Source organism: Gallinula chloropus (genome assembly GCF_964237585.1).
Source record: "Gallinula chloropus genome assembly, chromosome: Z".
In the NCBI taxonomy this organism is placed as follows: domain Eukaryota; kingdom Metazoa; phylum Chordata; class Aves; order Gruiformes; family Rallidae; genus Gallinula; species Gallinula chloropus.
In genome coordinates, this window is record NC_140089.1 from 78,040,357 (window position 1) to 78,061,118 (window position 20,762).

The 20,762-nt window shown below is 45.5% G+C and overlaps 1 protein-coding gene across 1 annotated transcript in view; it reads left to right on the forward strand.

The window, feature by feature from the left end:
* PDZD2 (PDZ domain containing 2) overlaps positions 1-20,762 on the forward strand; it is a gene marked incomplete at both ends in the record, with an annotated part of 138,924 nt that overhangs the window by 64,966 nt on the left and 53,196 nt on the right. Inside the window, one exon of the mRNA XM_084278589.1 lies at positions 7,869-8,271. Within this exon, the coding sequence (XP_084134715.1) occupies positions 7,869-8,271 (403 nt within the window). The remainder of the gene's footprint in view (positions 1-7,868; positions 8,272-20,762) is intronic.

The following is a 20,762-nucleotide window of genomic DNA, read 5'->3' on the forward strand; positions in this document are numbered from 1 at the left end:
GCTCAAGTCCAGAATCTCTGAAGTCTAAATGCAGTGTCACTCCTCTGTTGTACTAGCACAGACAATAAACCAGAAAATCCTAAAGGGTTTTATGATGACTGCAGTTGTGTAGTCTGTTAGATTTAGGTTGTCTGTCAAGCTTGGGGGCATCCTGAGGTGTGGAACAACAAAATCACAGCACATTAGGAGTTGGAAGGGACCTCAAAAAATCATCTAGTCCAACCCCCTGCCAGAGCAGGATCACCCAGACTAAATCCCACAGGAGAACACATCCAGGTGGGGTTTGAATGTCTCCAGAGAAGGAGACTCCACAGCCTCTCTGGGCAGCCTGTTTCAGTGCTCTGTCACCCTCACAGAGGAAAAGTTCCCCCTATATTCAGTCTTTTTTGACTGAAGCTGTGCAATTCCTCACATAAACCTCTTCAGGGGAGAGGCTCAGTGTGGCTGTTCATGTCCTTCATCTGTGTGGTACATGTTTTGGAGGTCCCCGCTCAGCTTGTCAAACTCCCAGAGCCCTGGACGTGCTTCTGAGGCATCTCTTCAAGACATGGGACAGAAATGTGTTTTTTGTGTTGTGCCCCCATAATTGTGGTGATCTAGCCTGTCATCTTTCCACCTCTGTGATGGAGATGTGATTCAGCTGGTCTCTGTGATGAGGATGTCTATCCTTTCAGTATTAGAAACTGAATGCCATTCGGCTGAAGACATTCCACCTGCACCATGTCTGCAGCTCCCTCCCCTCGCTGCCGCTGCACTTGTCAGTCAGCCCTGTGTGGGTGGGGGCTGCCAGAGGGAGCAGAAACACGGTCCCCTTCCGTCACTAGCCTCTTCTCCTGTCCCTGCCCATGTGCTGCCGTCACCAGATCAAAGCACTGTGCTGGGTCTGAAGTCCCCATCTTGACACCTGAGTTTTTGAAAGTTTGCTTTGGCTGGGTTCATTTAAAATTGGATCAGTTCCCTCATCGAGTTCACTTGTACTCTTGGCGAAATGACCGTGCCAGCACCTGAGCAGGATATGGGGTGGGGAGAAAGCTGTGGTGGTGTTTGGTGTTGGCTGATCCCAGATTTAAGGTGTTTGAGAGACTAAGACTTAAAGCTAATAGTTTCACCATTCTGTGGAATAAGACACGTCGACCCTGGTTTTTTCATGGTAAGATTTGCCCAGGGTGCTGTGAGGGATCTGTAGCACAGCAAGGAAGGAATTCCGTCCTCCCAAATTCAAAGCCACATCACTGCAGTGATACCAGGTAGAGTGAGATGTCTCACCACGCTTTAGTCAAGTCCTGTGTCACAAGGCTGAGCTGAATCTCACCTTCCAGCAAAAGCTGCAAGCAGGCAGAGTCCATGAGAACAAGCAGGAATTCTCCCTCTGCTCTCTTTTCCCTGAGAATTCAGGATTTCATGGTGGGCACAGAGGTCTTGCCTGGGGCGTGTTTCCCCAGGGGCCCTTGCACACTTCAGTGCTGGAGTGATTTATTCCTGTCCGTCTTAAATTCTTAGTGGTTTGGTTTCTCTGATGATCAGGCCCATCTGTTTGCTGTTGTCGTTGCTTCTCTGAGATCTTGGTGTGATGTTGTGTTGTGCAGACTGATGGGAGCCAGGCTGTGAGCAGCTCGAGCGTCACTGCGGAGAGCATGAACAGTGTGATGCTCAAAGGCACAGGCAGTTTTAATCCAGCAGAGGATTGGGTCTAATCAGCACCAAACATGCTTGCACTGGCTTTAAAAAGGCCACAGAAATAAACCTTGAAATTTAGCTTCCAAATTCGTTTTTCCTTCATGATTTCAGTAGGTCTGGTTGCGTTTCTTGCTATGAAGTTAATAGTGAAAAACGTGCCATAGACAGAAAAAGTGGTTTCAGAGTTATTCTCCAGAAAGCCACTACTATCCTGAGGAAAACTCAGTGTGGTTTAGCAAGCTGCAGCCTATGTGGGACTTGGGGAGGTGCTGCTTAACCTTGTCCTCGAGCAGAGGGTTGCTCATTCTTAAAATGGAGATGGGAGCCTCTTGGGTACCCTGGGCCACTTGAATGCACTCCCTGGGTGTTACTGGTCTCCCTGCTCCGTGACTGACTTTTCATTTGCCCTTTCTGCTTTTCCCCCTGATTTATTAGTGCAGGCAAAGAACACCACGTCCCTTGAGTGTGCCAATGCCTGCAGCGCCCAGGGCAGGAAAGGGCTTGTTGGTGATGAGATGCTGCGTTGAGCTGTTCCTGGTGTGCTGTAGCTCCATGCTCACAAGAGGGTGTTGAACTTGCAGCTGGATTTCCTAACGCCATTGCTTTCTTCTAAGATAAATGGTGGTTGGAGAGCTTAGTCCTCTGGGGAGGCGGAGGCAAGGAGGGGTGGCTGTGGGGTGTCCCTGCAGCCTCGAGGAGGTGAAAACTCTGGCAAGCTCGGCTGCAGGGAGGTTTGCACAAGACATTGCAGCCTGGTGTTTTCCTTTGGCTGCCTGTATTAATGCAGACTTGAATCGTGCCCAAAGACACGGCTATCTGTGTAAAGGTACTTGCCAAAATCTCTCCTCAGTGGGCTGTGTTTTCTTGTGCAGTGAGGGCAGCATGAGGAACCATGTGCCCTTCCATCAGTCACTATCTGTTAGTCATTAATTTGCCTTGCCTTACCTGAAAAGCAACTTAGCTCATTTGCTGGTGTCATGGAAAAATGGTTTGTTAAGTTTAGCTTTTAAATCCCCCTTGGGGCGGGAGGTTTCATTTCTGCAAGGATCCGCACTGCCCTTCATCTCTCCAGCCTAAAGAAGATTGAGTTTCAAGACATTTTACCATGCCAGAGTCTTACAGAGGAGAGCATAAAAAAATAGCAGTCTGTCTGTCCTGCTAAGGACATTACAGGTCCCAAGGGGACTAGGTGGGGGCTCTGGAAGCAGTTGTCTTAGCTGAGGTTTCTCGACTGTGCCCCAGTGAGCTGTGTGATGGGCTGGCTGGCGAGATGTCAGTGATGCTCCGTGTGTATCGTTTCCAAAGCACTTTCTGATCTATCAGGATGAAAGGTTTTGGAAAAATGCTAAATAGTATTATTAGTGTAAAATAAACACACTTCTTCAATATTTCTGATCCTAAAGTGGATCCAGATGCTTGCTTATGGCTGCTGGATCTGCTTTAGTTTTTCTGCGGCTGTCTGCATTTGTTCAAGTGAGATGGGATGTGACAGAGAGCTTGTCACAGCATGCTCTTGTCAAGTCTGTAAACCTTTGTATTTATACATGCACACACACAAATATATATAAAAATGAAAAAATAACTGGCTTACTCTACGGCACCATTTCCGAGTCTGACACTTCACACGCCTGCCAAGGAACTCGGAATAAACTTCACAAGTTTATCAGTTTTTTGTGATCACAGCAATCAGTTCAACTCTGTAGGGGAGAAAGGGGTTTTGGCTGCATAACTCAAAATAGCCTCTGAAGGAGACTTGGATATGTCCTTCTCTTCATAGCTCTGATAATAAAAGGAGCATTAACTACCCCTTTATAGCAGCCACCAGTTGTGTTTTCTAACCTGTGGTTGAGGTTTGAAAGAGTTAACTTTGAAACTCTGTTTCAAGCAAGTGTAAAGTAATTTTTCTCTGGCTTTAAGGATTATTAACGTTTTCATGGTTTCTCTCCTACAGAGAAGAACAAGGCTGCCCCACTGCTTGAGGGTGGCATTTTATATGGGCTGGGGTTTTACCAGAGCTGGTGCCAGGGTGAGATCAAAGCAGGAGGAGCAGCCATGTGGTCCTTCCTTCGAAGCACCCCAGTGGGAAATGTTTCCAAGCTGTTGTTTCAGTGATGTTTTAGACCCTGCTCGAGGAGCTGATGCTGCAGCTCTGAGGGGCCTCCCAGCTGTGCCGAGGAGACTTGACACTACCTTGCTAGGACTGGGCGGTTTGTTGGTAAAATGTTTTGTTTTGGTAACTAGTACTAACAGATGTACAATCAGCAGGTGGAATCTCTTGTGTTCTTATATTAAAGTCAGTGACGATAGGATTTGTTAGTGTCATCATTTGCTGATAGTAGGAGCAGTTGCCCAAGGTTTCTTAAGGTGGCGTGTGAGACCCTTGGCTTTCACCAAACCCTACTCCATCCCTTGCAAACAAATGTGGAGCAGTAAGTTACAGAGTCTTGCTTTCCAACCAATGTGTATCAATGAAAGCTGCATTAGAGATATTTTTTTCTCCCTGTGTCTTCTCTACCCAAGCTGAAAACTGTGTTCAGACCAAGTGACAACTTGGAAGTTGCAGCTGATTCCCCACATCTGTGCCACGAGCTGTGTAGTGTATGCTCATCAGCTCTGATTCTGCCCTGCCTGAGACAGGTTGGTGTATTGATTGCTAAAATCTCTCTGAGTGCTCCACAGGGACCAAATCTAAAAAAAAAAAAAAAAAAAGAAGAGGCATGTCTACATTGCACACATTAAACCCCCTGAGAAGTGGGATTTTGGGTCCTGTCTAGCTTTTGCAGTTTCCTGCTGTCTAGAGGCTGTATAATTACATTTTATTGAATCCATCCTGTTATTCCCATCTGGCATGGGATGCTCTTGGATTGATAGAAAGTAATTAAAAATCTTGAGGTTCTCATTTAATACAACCTTTCCTGTCTTTTGTCCAGTGTTGAGAGCTTGCTGTGCTTCCAGTTTGCTTTTTTTTTTTTTCCCTTTTGGTTTCTTACTTAAATGGGAAGAAGTTGCAAAGGAGAAGGAAGCCATCTAAGTAGGCAGCATGTCCTTAGCAGAAGTTAAAATTGGCTCAGGCTCCTTGGTTAATAGCTCTGTCTTGAGCAGGAAATACAGAGATCAGCCACAAAGTCTTGGTATATTAGTTTCCTATCTTGCTGCATGAGTTTGGTTTTCCAGCATGGGGTGCCTGTCTTTGGTTCGAAACAAACTGAGATAATGATGCCACTTAGTGCATCACCAGTACCAGCTGGATTTACCCTGTCCAGAAGTATCTGACATCATCTGGCATGTGTGATTACTTGCTGCCATGCACAGTTAATTTCTCATTGACCCAGAGAACACATTTCTTGGTTGGTTTTTTTTTTTTTTCATGGAAACTTATTGTGTGCTTTGAACTGCTGAGAAGTACTCAAGAAGACATAAGCCCATGAGTTACTGCAGGCTGCATGCCTGGAGCATGCAGGCCATCTTGACATAGGGCGTAAATCAGCGTGGCTCCGCTGACTTCAGCACAGCTGCATCTGTTGCTGCTTGCTGTAACCCTGCTCCTGACTGCTGGGATGGTTGTCTGCGAAGAGAGGGCAGGAAAAAAGGCCCTCTCTTATCTCTTCCTTTTTTGTAGTGTTCTGCTTTATGAACAGAACAAATGTGCTACAAGTGGAGGTGAAATGGTAAATTATTTTTGCCCGTATAAAATGACTTTATTTGGACATATACTAAGTTCCTTCTCATTCCACTTGGTTCCTAAATCAAGTAGTTGATTAGTGCGTGTACTTGGTTACCAGCACTCAAAAACACATCAGTGATTAGCTCAGAGATAGAGGTTGATGTTTTAAACACCCCTCCTTTCCCCCCCATCCCGTACGTGCACCTGCACAGAAACAGGTCTGGCAGAACCGACTGCGTGAAACCAGGGTGGGCAGCACCCATGTCAGCCACAGGACTGTGGGAAGAGGAGCTGCTTTTCTGCTTCCGTGTGCCAGGAGAAGCAATGCTATCAGGGTTATGTGTGATGGATCAGAGTGCAGTGGTATTGCTGCAAGCAAAAGTCATGAATTTTAATCAACTTTACTGGCTGCCTTGAAATTTGAGTTGAAAGATAAATGTGAAAAACAGGCAGCCCATATTGTTTCTGGAACAAAACTGCCCTTTTTCTGTTGATTAACAGATTTATTTTTTTTTCTCTTTTAACTTGATAGTAAAAAATACTGCCATCTTAGTTCTGGAATATTTTTAGGCAAACCCTGCCAGCTCTGGGTGCCTCCCTGTGCCGAGTGTCACCTCGTGGCCACTGAGACATCCGACCTTGGCTGCAGAGACTTCACGGGCAGCAGGGCTCGTTGGCTGGCTGCTTTCAGCAGTTTTGAAAAATATGGGTTTAGGCCTTTATTTAAATATTCCTAATATTTGGGGGTTTTGTTTTTGGGTTTGGGGTTTTTTTTAAGGAGAAGAAAAAAAGAGGGGGAAAATAAATACTTGTCTGGTGAAAATTGCTGAGTGGACTGTCCAGGGATTTAGAGCCCAGTTTACAGTCACTGGGGAAATTTGGCACAGCCGGTGTACTTGTCCTTCCCCTCTGATGCTCCAGGGCTGCTTTTAAGGTTTATGTAGTTGCCATATTCATTTGGGCATCAATCTTCCTAATTAAATATAAGTGGTTTGAATGCCAGTGTTGTCTTGGGAGGACGTGTGAGCTTTGGGAAGAAATGGGGTGCAACTAGCAGCTGATATCCCTGGACAGAAACACACCCCTGTCACATTACTTCTAGCCACTGCCAGGCTGGTCCAAAATAACTGAGAGTGCTTTCCTCACACCTCTGTATAGAAGTTTGCTTTGGAGGTTATCATAGCTGCTTTTCCTGTTTTGCTATTAAGAAACCTCTGCACAGGAATGACTTTGAAGGGTTGTATTTAAGGCTAAACAACTTTTAAGAAAGGGAAGGGGAAAATTAGCCTACAAGTACTGGGGAGGAAAAATAATTGGTGGAAGACTCCCAAGTTGCTGCTGCTCTCTCAACCACAAGTGCTGGGTTCTTTTCTCTTATCATCTTTTATGGTTTAATTCCACACCTAGTTTATCATCTCCTCTGATAGCTGTAGGTTCACCAACTCGTTTGTATTAGTCAGGAGTTGACTGCAGCTGCAGCAGAAGCTTGTTTGATACTCTGGGAAATCATTGCTGTTCTCATTAGTGAGAAGGCCCTATATTTTGGGGCCTAAATCAGTGTGAAAGGGCACATACAAACCTGCTAAGTACAAATTCCAGCTTGTTTGTGCTCTCAGTTGGTTACACCCTTGGCTCAGAACCCAAATATTTCAAGAATGTGGGTTGAGGTATATTCTTTCCCAAAAGAGGCATGAAGTTAGATTCCCCTTTTGCATCAATGGGTGCAGTTTCTGTAAGGTCACCGTGTGTTTGCTTGAAGCAGAAATGTCAATTCCTTCAAGGCCTGTCCAAAGACTTTGGGAGGGCAGGTGATGCTTTGCCCTGGTACAAGAACCTGGTGGCTGCTCCTTGCACAGATGCGGTGTCTTACCTCTTGCTTTGGTTGGAATATGCTCCTCGAAAAGGAAATCACCTTATTTCCATGTCCCTTCACGGAGCTGAGATGCCTCACAGTGCCACGCTTTGCTGTGCTGAGGCCATTGGCACTATGCCTGCTTACCCCAGTGCCTGATACCATATTTTTTCCCCCCCTGAGGCCTTCAAAGCATATATGTATGCTGAAGCAGGAGATTAGTTTCACTAAGGAGGCTCATTTCAGATGCAAATGCTCCATGGGCTGCAGCACAAATGAAGCCTGCATGATTTTTAATTTTTTTTTAATACCCCACTGGAAACAGTCTGCCTTGCTTTGCTAGTTCCACCTTTCCATGTTGCTGTGCTGCAAGTCCAGAGGTAGGAATGATGGCAACCTGTTTGGTGGCATTTACCAATTGTTGTATTACGCTGTGATGGGATCAGCCTGGATGGCTGGCAGGGCTGTTCTTGCTCCTGGTATTGTTTCCCTCTTACACTGAAGGAAAAGAGCATTTGCCGATGCCTCAAGGTCTCCTAACATATTCATACACTGGGTAATCAGCTGGCCGAGGTGTGTGGGCATCATAGAGTGCAGAGCACTGGGGCATCGGGGTAGGATGTGGGTGCTGCAGAGTGAGCGGTCAGTAATCCCCGTGCATCCTTTCCCTTGCAGTTACCTGGCCGAGCAGTGCTGGAATGGCGGCTTCGTCTACCTGATCATGTTGCGCCGCATCAAGCGCAAAGCCCCTCTTCCTCCCTCCAACGGCAACAACAGCAACAGCTGCGACCCCAAAGCCAAGCCCAGTCCTGAACCCGGTGACAGAGCCGCTCAAAATGGGAAGAGGACCAGGAAGTTTGGGGTCATCACAAGAACGCCAGGCAGCAAGGAGAGCAAAGAAAAAACAGGTTCGGAACACGGGAACGGGCACTGCACCCCAATGGAGGTGGAGGTTGCTCAGCCAGAGACCTCCGAAGCGGAAAGCAACGGGGAAGAACAGGTTCGGGGCACTGGGGGACAGTACCGGTGCCGGCTGTCGGATGGTGGCGTGCCAGACATTGGCAACCAGTCTGCTCAGGTACGTTTGCTTTGGGTTTTTCTAGAGAAAGAAGCAGCAGGCTTGCAAAACACGTTGAGGGGATTAACGTTTAGGTTGGAAAATAACTTTATGATCATAGAGTCCAACCATTAGTCTAACACAGCCAAGCCCACCACTAAGCCATGTCCCTAAGCACCTCCACTTAAACACCTCCAGGGACGGTGACTCCGCCACTTTCCCTGGGCAGCCTGTCCCAGTGCTTGACAACCCTGTAGGAGAACAATTTTTTCCTAGTATCCCATCTAAACCTCGCCTGGCACAACCTGAGGCCATTTCCTCTTTTCCTGTCACTTGTTACTTGTGAGAAGAGACCAACACCCATCTGGCTAACCTCCTTTCAGGCACTTGTAGAGAGTGATAAGGCCTCCCCTCAACTTCCTTTTCTCCAGACCTCCTTTTTTCCCAGGGTTGTTTACAACCCCTAGTTGCAGCAGCTGCCTCTCCTAAGCCTTGCTTTCTAGACCCTTCACCAGCTTTGTTGCTGTTTGAGCATGCATTGGACCACATTTCTCAAGTAGTTTCCCTGGATTCTTTGCTTTGTCCTCAGGCTGAGCCTCCAAGTGACAACCCAAGCTATCTGGGCACCAGGCCATGGGATGGAGTCTTAAACAGGGAGGCAGAAGGATTAGACAGTTAAACAATAATGGTGACAAACCTCTGTCATGTTCCATCTGTGGAGGGAAAGGTCTTTATATCTCTGACCTCTTAAGGTGGGCCTCAGAGTTTGTTTCTTCTGTTGAGACAACTGATGTCCTTACAACGCTAGGGCAGGAGATGTCAATGGAGGATGGTCATTTTGTCCATTGCAGCTTCATGTTTATCTCTCGCTGAGCTTGACCGCACCGTAAAGCTCATGTTAACATTGTAACTGAAGCTTCCCTTTTCCATGTACCAGACCAGGGTGCATTTACTTGTGTTACAAAACTTGTTTGGCCAGTGTTTGGGGACCACATGGAAAATATTCTGAATTTTGCTTCGAGTTGATGAGATGGACGATTTGTTAATGTTTGGGATGACAGTGGGATTGGGGCTTTCATTGCTTCTCTCTTCATCCTAATGGAGATCTTGGGGTTTGTTGCCTGGCTAGAATTGCAGCATTGCTGGATGGAGAAAAATAGACTGAGCCTTGATCAGGTTTCAGTATGCATCTATCACCAGAAGAGCTGTCTGCCAATCTTCCCAGAGACACTGATAGTATAAACAGATGAGCGCCTCTTTGTTGGGCTTGGGACTTGCTGCAGCAGATGGTTTTGGTTTTAAGACTTCAAAGCTGGCAACAGAGCAGTGAGTGGACATCTCATCACTAAATTCCATTGAGGAAAGCATGGGTTTAAATGTGTCCTCTTAGTTCATGTTCCCCAATACTACTGCAGGGTGGTGTTGATGGTGGTTGTTAACCTAAACTAATTTAACTTAAAATACATTGGAGAGGCAAAAAGAGACTTTTTTAAAAAACACTGGTCTTAAAGCAGCATAATTGAGAAAACCTGCTCTTCCCGTCAGTGAGATGTGTTTGATTTCGTGGTGCAACAGGGAGGGGAGGATGTTTGTGTACTCTTTTTGTAAGCCTTGTAATTGTAGTCTCTAAAACCTTTATGAAAGAAAATGTTAAAAGTTTTAAAATAAACAAATAAATCAGTATTTTGAAGGCCCTGGTCCATGAAAAAACTTACTGAATCTGTTCTGAAGATGTCTAATTAAACCTACGTTATAAATGAAGATGGCCAGAGTTTGTTTTGAAGAAGTGGAAAGCCAAAATATATATATTACAAAAACCCAAAAAACTCTTGATCCAGAGCCATCTTGTGCTGCTAGTATTACCTCGATGTTTTGAGTCATTTTGCTCTGAGAAATAAACTGTTAAATTCAGAACACATATTTATCGATGTGAGCATTAAATACATTTTTAATGCAAAGCACATACAAGGTGGCTTTGTGAAATGTAAAAGTGTAGTTGAGTCACTGCAAATTTAAGAGCTATAATCTGTTCGGCTGTGGTGCGTCTGTCAGGGAGCCTGTTGGGAGGCACAGTCATTTAGTAAAATTGCTTCTCTCTTACTTTTAATTTTCCTCCACACCCCCCAGTCCCCCAATATTTTGCTTAGAGATGACCTCTATATGTGTCAGTATTAATTACCTTCCCCTGACATCTGAACAAGGAAAAATGTGAGTAGCTGGAGCCTTCTTAAGACAAGGGGGAGTTATAGAAGCCCATTGCTTTAGCATCTCTGGGGTAGCTGCTGGGAGAGTAATGAGTGGCTTAATTCAGTTTCTTAGTAAGCATTAACTAGTGACAGTGAATGCCATTTTCAAAATTGAGTCCTTAAAAAAAAAAAAAACCAAAACAAAAAGCCCAGGAAAAAGCAAGGAATAAAGACACTTGGGAGCCTCAAATCTCACTTCCAGCTCCGTTTTGAAAGCATGACCTGGCACTCAGGCATGTGAGATCCAGTTGTGTCAGGAGCCTTTTGAAAACGGCATCCAGGATGTTGTGTCAGAAGTTGAAGCCTCCTTCCAGGCTTCAAAGCGCAAGCCAAACCTCCCGTAGCCGCGGGATGAGTTATCTCCTCCCGAGCGCCGACGAGGTGCATTGGCAGGGCACCCTCTCCGTGGGGAAAGCGGCTCTGTCCCCGCTGCCTGCCCTGCGCTCGCCGTCTCCTCCACACGTTGACTAATTGAATATCCAGGGCTGTCAGGCCCCGCGCCTTTGGGGAGCACTATATTCACTCCGAGAGGACGAGAGCCAGCCTGTGTGCTGGAGGTCAGCTGCGGGTGGGAGGAAAGGCTTCAAGAAGCCATGGTGCAGCTGCAGAAGGACCTCGCTGGTTGTCCCCCACTGCCCTGGTCCTCAACGCTGTTCCTTCCCCCTCCCCTGCCCCAGAGTGCAGATGGGAAAATTACCAAAACTGGAATATGGAGCCCAGGAATGTCTCTTTTTCTCCCTGTAGAAAGTTAGTTTGATGTTGTAATGAAAACAAGGGAGAAGAGCTTGGATCAAACCTGCATGTCTTTGGCTGCTGCTGTACTGAACCCAGCGGCCAGCTCACAGCCAGTGCCTTGAGGGTGTTGTGCTGGGTGTGCGTTTGAGGTATCCACGTGTCTTCAGTGTCATTTGCTTTCAGGGTACCTCCTCGCCCCCGAGCATGGGGCTGTTCTCCTGTTTTCTCACTGTGTGCTGCTAACAACAGCAGTGGCAAGTTGTGAAATGAGAGGTGAGACGAATACTGTTTGTCAGGTGCGCCTGCCAGGAGATTCTTGTGTTACTGGTTGGTGTGCATGTGTCAGGCACCTTCTTCGTGCTTGCTTTCATCTCCCAGATCGTGGTCTGTCTCTCTCCTGTACACTTGGCATTGCTATCACTTTTACATAAACAAATTTGCCAGGCTGTTTGCTGGTATGTAATCTTCAGTAAATATTGTACCTGTCAATTAGCAGGCAGCATTTAATGTTTACAGGTGGTTAAGTTATGCTGCAGTATTTTTAGGATGAACCTAAATGCCCTTTAAAATGTGAGGATACAAAGTGGCAGGGCTGTGTCTGCCTGGTGGGAAGATCTCAAAGGACTGGAAACCATACGTGACCTTGGAGGGGACCCAGGCTGACTGCAGTGGGAGTTGTGGGCAGTGATTTAAGACCGGGCGGTCTCTGAGATGGAGTACTGATCTGTCACATCCTTGGAAGATCAGGGAGCTTAAATACAGCAATCAAAGTTTATTTCTTTTATTCAGCAGCTCGAGGCAGGGCGGTATTTTGTAGGCTGGTAATTATATAAAGTTCCAGATGAAAGAGGAGTACGGGGAGGGACTGCTGGAGTCAGCGGGAAAGTGATAAAGAAAAAGGAAACCGAGAGGTTTCGTCACAATATGACAATTTTGTGGTTTCACTGAGTTTCCCTGTAGAACAGAATCGCTCAGTTTTGTTCTCAGTTTACCTATCATAGTATTTTTGGAAGAGTTGTGGACCACTTCCTTATCTGTTCAGCCTCTAAGGCATGCCCAGAGGTGGCCAGGTGCAGCTGGCACAGACAGAGAGCCAAAGTAGGACTGCGTGGGTTGCGAGGACCACGGTTATGAGTGTGAGGGGTGGGAGTGTAGTTTTCAAAGGGCACATACACTCATCCAGGTCTAGCTGGAACAATGAGAAGCTTTCATTGGTGAAACCAGAACAAACTTGGCGTGAGATGAAGTGTTCCAGAGCAGACGGGCCACCTTTGTTTCCTCCAGCCCCAGCAGGATGATCTGAAAAGTCCTTAAAGCACCAACCATTCTAAGAAAAAACAAGGCACCTCCAGAACCCCTCTGAATCCTCTTTCTTCTGTGTAAGTATCCGGATTAGTAAAGGATTGAAATCCAGATCCAAATTTAGCAGTCACCAGTGGAAACTGTGTAAAGGAGATTGGGCAGGGTAAGAGCGCTTTCATAGTGAAAGAACACAGAAGGGAGGGGCTGGGCCTCTACATATGGGCATTTTTCCACTGGGAGAAATACATGGTGTGGGAGGAGTGCAGGGTGTGCACTGTGTCTCCCGGGCTGGTGGTAGCACCACAGCGTGGGACTGTGGCGGGTTGCCTCTCCAGGATGGAGACAAGCCAGCATCTGATGGCCCTATAAGGCGTCAGGTGTTTTTCTGAAGTCAGCAGAGAAGGAAGGGCAAGAGGATGTTAATGCCTTGCCTCACAGAGTGTTTTGGGGGAGGTCTGGTTATTAGGAGTGCTTCAAGGTCTTGGCTCCACATTGTTAACCCCAGGTCTCTGCAGCGGGTCACGGCTGCCGGGGCAGCATGCCTAGCCAGCTCACTTACAGACCACCAGGCCCAGCTGATGTAGGCCGCCGTCCCCTCCAGACTCAGGAGTGTGTGCTCAGGTGCTCAGGACGTGTCCACATACAAGACCAGCTGGGTCTTTGCCAGCCAGCACTTGCTTTTGTGTCAGTGCAATGGCACTGTGCTTGGTTTCGTGTTATCAGCAACTCGCTGCTTTGTCCGGGCCCGTTAACGGCTTTCTTATAAAGGTGGCTTGTCTCAGGAAAGGCTGAATGCTTTTGAATTGCATTTTGCTTTCTAGTTAGGAGAGGCTGACGGCCTTTCCATAGCAATATTTACCAATTAGCATTGGTAAATGCCAGCCCTGCCTTGCGTTTTGGTTAATGGAAAATGTTCCTTATCTTGCCAAGCAGAAGAGGAAGGCTAATGGCAGGTTACAGGAATCAAAACACGAGACGTGAAATAATGTACTGGCTCTCAGCATTTTACTATTTTATAAATGTGATGGAGAAAAAAAACCCCACAACTTCTCATTCACTTACTGTACCAAAATGAAAACCTTGCTGTAAGCAAGGTATTTACAAGGGTAAATACACACAGCTACGCTGAAGCTACTGCAGCTAAGCTGCTTTACATCAACTTTTTTGGCAACCTAAGCAGTAATTATTGTTTCATCAAGGCTTTTATGGGACTCTGACATGATGCGTATTTTAGACAGAAATAACTCTGATTTTAGTTGTTAATATAGACACCTTTAGTCATGTAAAGGCCTTCCTCGAATCTGTGTCTCTTCTTAAAGTCCTTTTATCTGTTGTGTTTGCTTCCAACTTTCATTAACGCGAATCCTGGGGCTATCTACTTTCTTGAAGTTTTAATGTGCACAGTGATAAGCATGTCTTCCTCTCTCTCTTGAGTGTTTTGGGTTGTAAACTCTCTTGGGGACAAGGGCTGTCTTTTAATTGTAGCTGTACAGCGCTGACAAAACTTGGCCTTGCTTGTACTTGGGGTTTTAGGATGTGCTTTGATGTAACTAGCAGTGAATTTACAGTTAATTTCTTTTGCTGCCAGTTATGTTCCACCTTGCCATAAAACAGCCATCGTCACAACTTGCTGGGGTTAAGTCTCACTCGCTGCCAAATTTTTTCAACTGATTTAAAGTTTTGCCTTTCTTTGCTGTGATTTAAGTGACAGCTACAACTATGCTAGCTATAGATTTTAATTTTGAATAGCAGTCTGTCCCTTTATCCTGTTTCAGGATTGAATTATCCAAGGGTGCAGTGGAGGGTTGGGTGTAGGGGTAGCCTGATAATGGTTAGGTTGTAATCAGTTAGTTTCAATGTGTCATCTCGAAATGGGGCCCTCAGTCTTGGAAATGAGTTATGTCCAAAGACAGCATAGGAGGTCACAAACTGTAAGTGAGAGCACCAGTGTGAAAGCATTTCCCACCTACACAGAAAGTGGGGCTTTTTTTTCCTACATTTTGCATATGATATTAAAGATGGAGCGAGACTGCAACTGGAATGCAAAGGACTGGCTTTAGCGGAGATACAAGTTCACACCATTTTATGTTTTAATCATTAAGCATGAATGTTTGAAACCAAGTGGACATTCCTAAAAATAGAGTATGCCGTTTGGTTAGGCGCTGTAACATTTCAGGTGTTAGTTGGGATTATAAAGTTACACATATAACTTCGAGGCAGGGTGCTGAAACCACTGAGCAAACCTGAAGGATTCCTGATGCTGACAGATATAAAACCAGTCCCCACGGGTCCTCTTCAGCTGACACAGGATCATGGTGACTTCCTCTAGGATGGGCTTTAATCTACTGCAGGCAGCAAGGGTGTTTTCTGAGAAACTCCAAACTAGCCAGCCAACAAACTAACCATTCCCACTAGCCCAGCAAGAGAATGAGAGGGAGAGAATGTAACCTTTAAAAGCCTTAGCTTCCTGGGGCAGTTGCCATGCCAAAACTCCCCGAGGTCAAGGATAGCTGAGAAATCTTCTGGCTGATCTTGCAATAAAGCTTCAGTTGACGGCAAGAGGGGAGCAGCCCGGAGAGGTGCAATCCAGATGGTGATGGCTCAGGATGACAAATGACTCCAGCAGATTTTTGTAAGGGGTGATGATGTAGTTCAGGTGCTTGCAATGGCTGATAAAATGTTTAAAGCCCTTGCCAAGGAAATGATGTCAACAAGCAGTCTGTCTCAGGAGATAGATCCCTAGGGGACAGTCTGCTTTAAGTCGCAGAATTTTCATCCACTCTGCTGTGATGCCTCTTTTGTGTATTCTAATTATGTGTTTGTGTTTGGGGGATGGTATGTTTTTGCTTTTGGCTGTTCCCTGGGCTTTATCCCTTAGGACACTTCGCTTTCCATGGGGAAAGTACTCACATTTCAGTGAAAGGATGCCAAGTGTCTGGTGGCCCTTTGCCAAACGAGGGGACTTGCTGGGTCAGCAGTGGACACTTGAATGCAGTTGCAGTTGTGTCAGCACTGCTGTCTTCTGCTTGTTTTGAGAATGTGGAAAGTTCATGTGGTCAACACTGTGTAATTCATATTAATGACTACATGGGATTTGGGTTTTTTCACCTCTATTTCAAGCAGTGTGGGAGACGCCCATTGCATGGCTTGCATCATCCACAGGTAGAAGGTTCAGTGGTTTAGTGCTAAGAAACCTGCATAGGCAGTCACGATGGATGAAGAACTCTTGGAATAATATATTGGTAAAAGAGTTTAGATATTTCTTTCCCCCCTGCTTTTGATTTGTCTTGGAGTCGTTTAGCTTGCTGGTACAACAACGAAAGGTAGCAGGTGAAAGCAGGACTCCTGCTGTCAGATCAGCCTTAAAAATAACCTGGTTAAGATCAGATGAAAAATATACTCATTATCCACTAATGAAATAATTGCTTTGTTAAGAATCTGCAAAAATCAGACTTTTGGCATGATTTTCTGGTGCTGAGTCATTTACGCTAATATGTGTGATATGAAGAGTGATGGCTTTTGACTGTATCTTAAGCCTGACACATTTGATCTACTCACCTGGTATGTGATCATGTAAGTTAAAATTCCCCAGTGGCCCATCTGTCTCACCCACCTGCTTTCTGGGGAATAGGGATAATGGGTTTTGATCCAAGATGGGGCAAGCAGCTGGGAGCAGTGATTTTTGATTTATCCTGCACCAGTGAAGGATGTTGGGGAGTGGTGTGCTGATGTGGCCATCCTGGTGTGCTACCTGTTGAGGAGGATGCTACGCAGCTCCTTGCTCAAGTGCAGTTGATGCAGTTGCCTGTGTGCTGGTCTGAGTGCGGTGTGTTTCTGTGTGGGAGAGGTGGTGCTGTTTTTTTGCTGGTTTTTGGTTGTGTGTGATGGGCACGTTGTCTCCCGGCTCCTATGAAGCCTACTGAAGTTAGTGTTTTGGGTTTTTTTTTTTAATGCTTGACACAGCTTGCTCGTAAGTGTCACATCTCCAAAGCAGCTTCATGGCTGGTGAGCAAGAGCTTGCTGTTTGCTTCTCCTGCTCCCAAGAAGTTTGTACATGGGAGCCGGTCCTTGCAGACAGACAGTGGAAATGAACGTTGGCGTGCATCAGGAGGGAGGTGTCATGCCGCCTGTGCTGGGGCCTGTGGCCGCAGCGTGTGCCCACAGACCTCACCTGGCTGTTGGTATTCTCATCAGGGCTTATCTCTGGTTTTATTTAGAAGTTGTTACATATTTACGCCAGTTTCGGATGAATTGCTGCTGTGACAAAGTGCTTTTTTGTAGACAACTATTTTACATTTTCCATTTTGCTGTCTGGCTTTTTAACTACTTACTGCGTTTCTGTTTTCCATTTGTTTACACCTTGCTCTTGCCAAGCTTTTCTTTAATACAAGATTTCAAAGCAATTTTTCCTTTGTATATATAGATTTGCAGCTTCTTGAACACGGCACAGTCAAAATCAGTCAAACCCCTTTAAACTCCCCTGCAGTTAGCTGGTGAAAGGAAAAGGGGGGGGGGGGGGAAGAACAGCTCCATCGCCTTTCATTTATTTATTTATTTATTTATTTCCCTCAACACTCAGAGGGGAAAAAAAAAAAAACCCGCCCCAAAAAAAACGTTCCTTTTTGTTTTATTAATGATGTGCTTATGAAATCGAGCGTTTGATGGTATGCACTTGGAGCAGGCAGAAGGCGAGCTTCCCCATGTCGCGCTGGCAGCGCGCTTCCCTTCTGATCTGCAGCACGCTAGTTTATTCCAGATGTAGGCTTGCTCTGAACAGAGGCTGCCTGATGTACAATGGCTTCGTGGTGGAGAAAGCCTGCGGGGACTCACTTGGAGCTGCCAGCTGTATTCTCTAGTCTCACTTGCGGTCTCTTACATAAGATGACCCCCCCCCCCCTTTTTTTTTTTTCTCCCTCTTTTTTTTCTTCTTTTTTCTTGCAGTTAATCCAAGTAGAATATTTATACTGTCTTTTAAAACATTTTAATTATTTGTAGCTTAGGCACTTTGAAGTTGATCAACTGCGAGTGGAAAAATCTGGTCCAGAGGGCTCCCTGCTCGAAAGGACCATGGTAGGAGGGAAGTTTAACCACCTAAGAATGATGTACTGTGGAGATCAAACATTAGCCATTAGCCAAACTGCAGCCTGAATTTACCATTAGTGTTTTTTCTTGCCATAGGAGTGTTCACAGAAATGGCAGAACTCAAAAACTCTATGTCTGGAATGGACTTCAAGAAATTATCTGGTCTCATTTGCTCATTTGAGACCATCTTTGACAAATGGTGGTCCATTGTGTCCATGAAACCCTTCCATAGAAGGGATGCCACAGCCAGTTTGTGAAGGCAAGTCTGTTGCTGCCTTGGGTTTACAAGCAGAGTCAATGGGGTGGATCTGAGCATCCCACATCACATTTGCATCGACGCACAAAACATCACATTTGCTCCCAGGAAGCAGGGAACAAATCTCTAAAAGGAATTTTTGGCTTCTTATTCCTTTGGCACTCTCAAAGCAAGCACGGATGTCTTTCTGAATGTCCATCCTGGCCAAATCGCAGGCAAATTGTATGAAATTTAGTGGATTGTCATCTACAGGTAGTCAGCACACCTTACATAGTGAGACCTTTGCACTTAGGTTCTCAAGTCCTGGCTTTGGTTAAGAGCAGGTAAAGGAAATGGGTATATTTTAAGAGTGTCCTGAGCAGTGTATTGCCTAGTCCCTGTGTGCAACAGGAGCTGGTACAGCCTCTCTCTCTGTCCTTGCTGTGGATGCCTGGAATTGGAGATAACTTGGCTGGACCAGCATCAACACATCTCTGTGCTTCAGATGTGAAATACTTTTGCACCAAGAGCTGTGGATACACGTGTGCAAATTTATTGCATCACTTGTGAACAAAGCTCGGGGGATTATTCTGTCTTGTTTATAAACGTAGCTGTGAGAATTATTCTGAGAGGACGGAAAAGTTCAGGTGTTAATAGGAATATGAAATTAACAGCAGCCAAGCATCAACCAGAACTGTGCAGCCAGTTAGAGAAGACCGGTCAGCAGTTAAACTTGTCCTCCTCTGGGCAGAGATTTTGCAGGCTCCAAGGACAGTGACATCAGACCTGAAAACTGCCAAATCTAACTGCACTTGGCGTTTCCCTTGGGTCTTGTAAGTCTCTGGAGCGGAGTGAATAGACCAGAATCCTAGCTTTCATTTAAAGACTAAGTGAGCTTTGTAGTCTTTTTGTTTATGAAGGAGAGCTTGAAAATGAGATCCTTTAAAAAAAAATCAAAATTAAAGGCATGCGTTGCTTGGCTTTTTCTTTTTTTAGTTTTGTTTTTTTTTAAGCATTTAGGATTTCTGTTGTTGAACCTGGGAATCTCCAGTAACTCGAGAAGACTGGTTTCAAGTAAAATTTAAATGCATTTACACATTCTTGGAATTGGCACAGAGCTTTACTGTTAAGGCTTTCCTGTGATGGAGTCACATAAGATGCACATTCAAAGCTGCAGCAGCATTTCCTAGCTCCCTGTGAAGCATTCCAGGCTACTCTGTGCAAAAGAGATAGCAGCTTCGTGGGAGGGGAAGGGAGTCCTGCTAAACACCCCCTTCCTACTAGAGGCTTCAAGGAAGGCACAGCGGTCTGCCTTGTAATGCTTGGTTTTCAAGATCTTGGAGTGATGTACCTTGGAGGTACATGTGTTTTGGGGCTGGGGGGTGAGAAGGGGGACAGCATTTGCTTTGTAGCACGTGGTTAAGCGAAGAACTATGAATGTTTTATGAAGAAGAGGGAAAGAGCAGTGAGAGGATCTGATTGCTACTCGGCACCGAAATGTTTATTCCCAGTGAAATGTGTGCCGCTGACCGGCGGGGGCTCGAGGGACAGCGTTCTCTTACACGGGGGATGGTGACCGTACCCTTTGAAAATGAGTGAAAGAAATGCGAGTTTGGGTGTGTGCCAGAGGGTCTCATTGTCTTTACTGTGGCTGTGTTCTGCTGCCAGTGTTGGGACTGATTAATGCTTCACTCTGCAAGCGCTTCCGATTGCTGTGGGAGTTCAAGGGGAATAAGACGGTGCTTAGGTTAAGAGCAGCAGTCTCACCTTTTTCTGCTAAGTATTTTGCTATGTTCATGAATATTTGAGAGTGGGTCATTTAAGAATAAATTTGGGATTTTTTTAATTATTATTTTTAAATAAGACAGCGAGGAGTGCTGAGGAATGCAAACTAGGCGCTGCATGTCCTGGGCCTATGCATATCTCACATTCCAGAAAGATTTTGCAAATCATTAAATGCAATTTTATGACTGCATTGTTGAACTTTGTTGGGGTGGTGGTGGTGGTGATGTTCTGCTTCCAAACTGGATTTAACAGCAGGATGCTTGGAGTGGCAACCTGTGAGAATAGATGGTAATTATTTCAGCTTTGGCTTGATGGGGGAAGGCAGAGTTTCTGTTTCTCTGTTCCACTGTTTCCATTACAGGTGTAAGGTACTTCATAGCAAAAAAGCATTGCTGGAGCATTTTCATTCTGTAGCTCAGTTCTGGTTTTTAAGTAGATAAATATCGTTGACTCTTGCCCCAGCATTTAACATGGCATCTTGCGTATCACTCTAATTTATCTCAAAGCATTCTCTGTCCTGACATGTCCTGTTATTCAGCAGGAGACTGGGCTTCTATCAGTGCTTTGAGGATCCCAGCTAAACCTTTTGGGATGTTGCCCATGTGCCTGACTTTTTGAGTTAATGTATTACCCACAGGTGTTTGTGTTTCCATGCTTAAACTTTTGGGTTACCTCTTTAAGACGTGTGGTTTGGTTTTCCTGTTTCTCCTATCAGTGGTCTAGGGACTGTGTAACATTAATATTTTATTTTATTTTATTCTCAAAATACTGGTCTAGATGCTGACCTCTTTGTTTCTGTGTCTGAGAAAACTCATGCTGCATTGCATTTAAAAGTTTCAGCGTGGGGCCCCAGCGATCAGGTAGAGAGAAAAAGAAAAGCAGCACGTTTTCTTCACTTAATAAAGGCTCTAATAAACAACGCTGGCCTAAAATCTGCAGGTTGCTGCCATAACCCTTGGGTTTGCAGATATATTTAGCAGTTCCCCTTCTCAGAAACAAGCAGCAATTTGTACATGCTCTTCACAGTTTGACATGAAAATTTAATCATCTTTGCTACTTGGGCATTCACGTACGGCGAGAACGTTACTTGTGTGCTGAACAGACCCAGTCAGAAATAGCTGACCTGG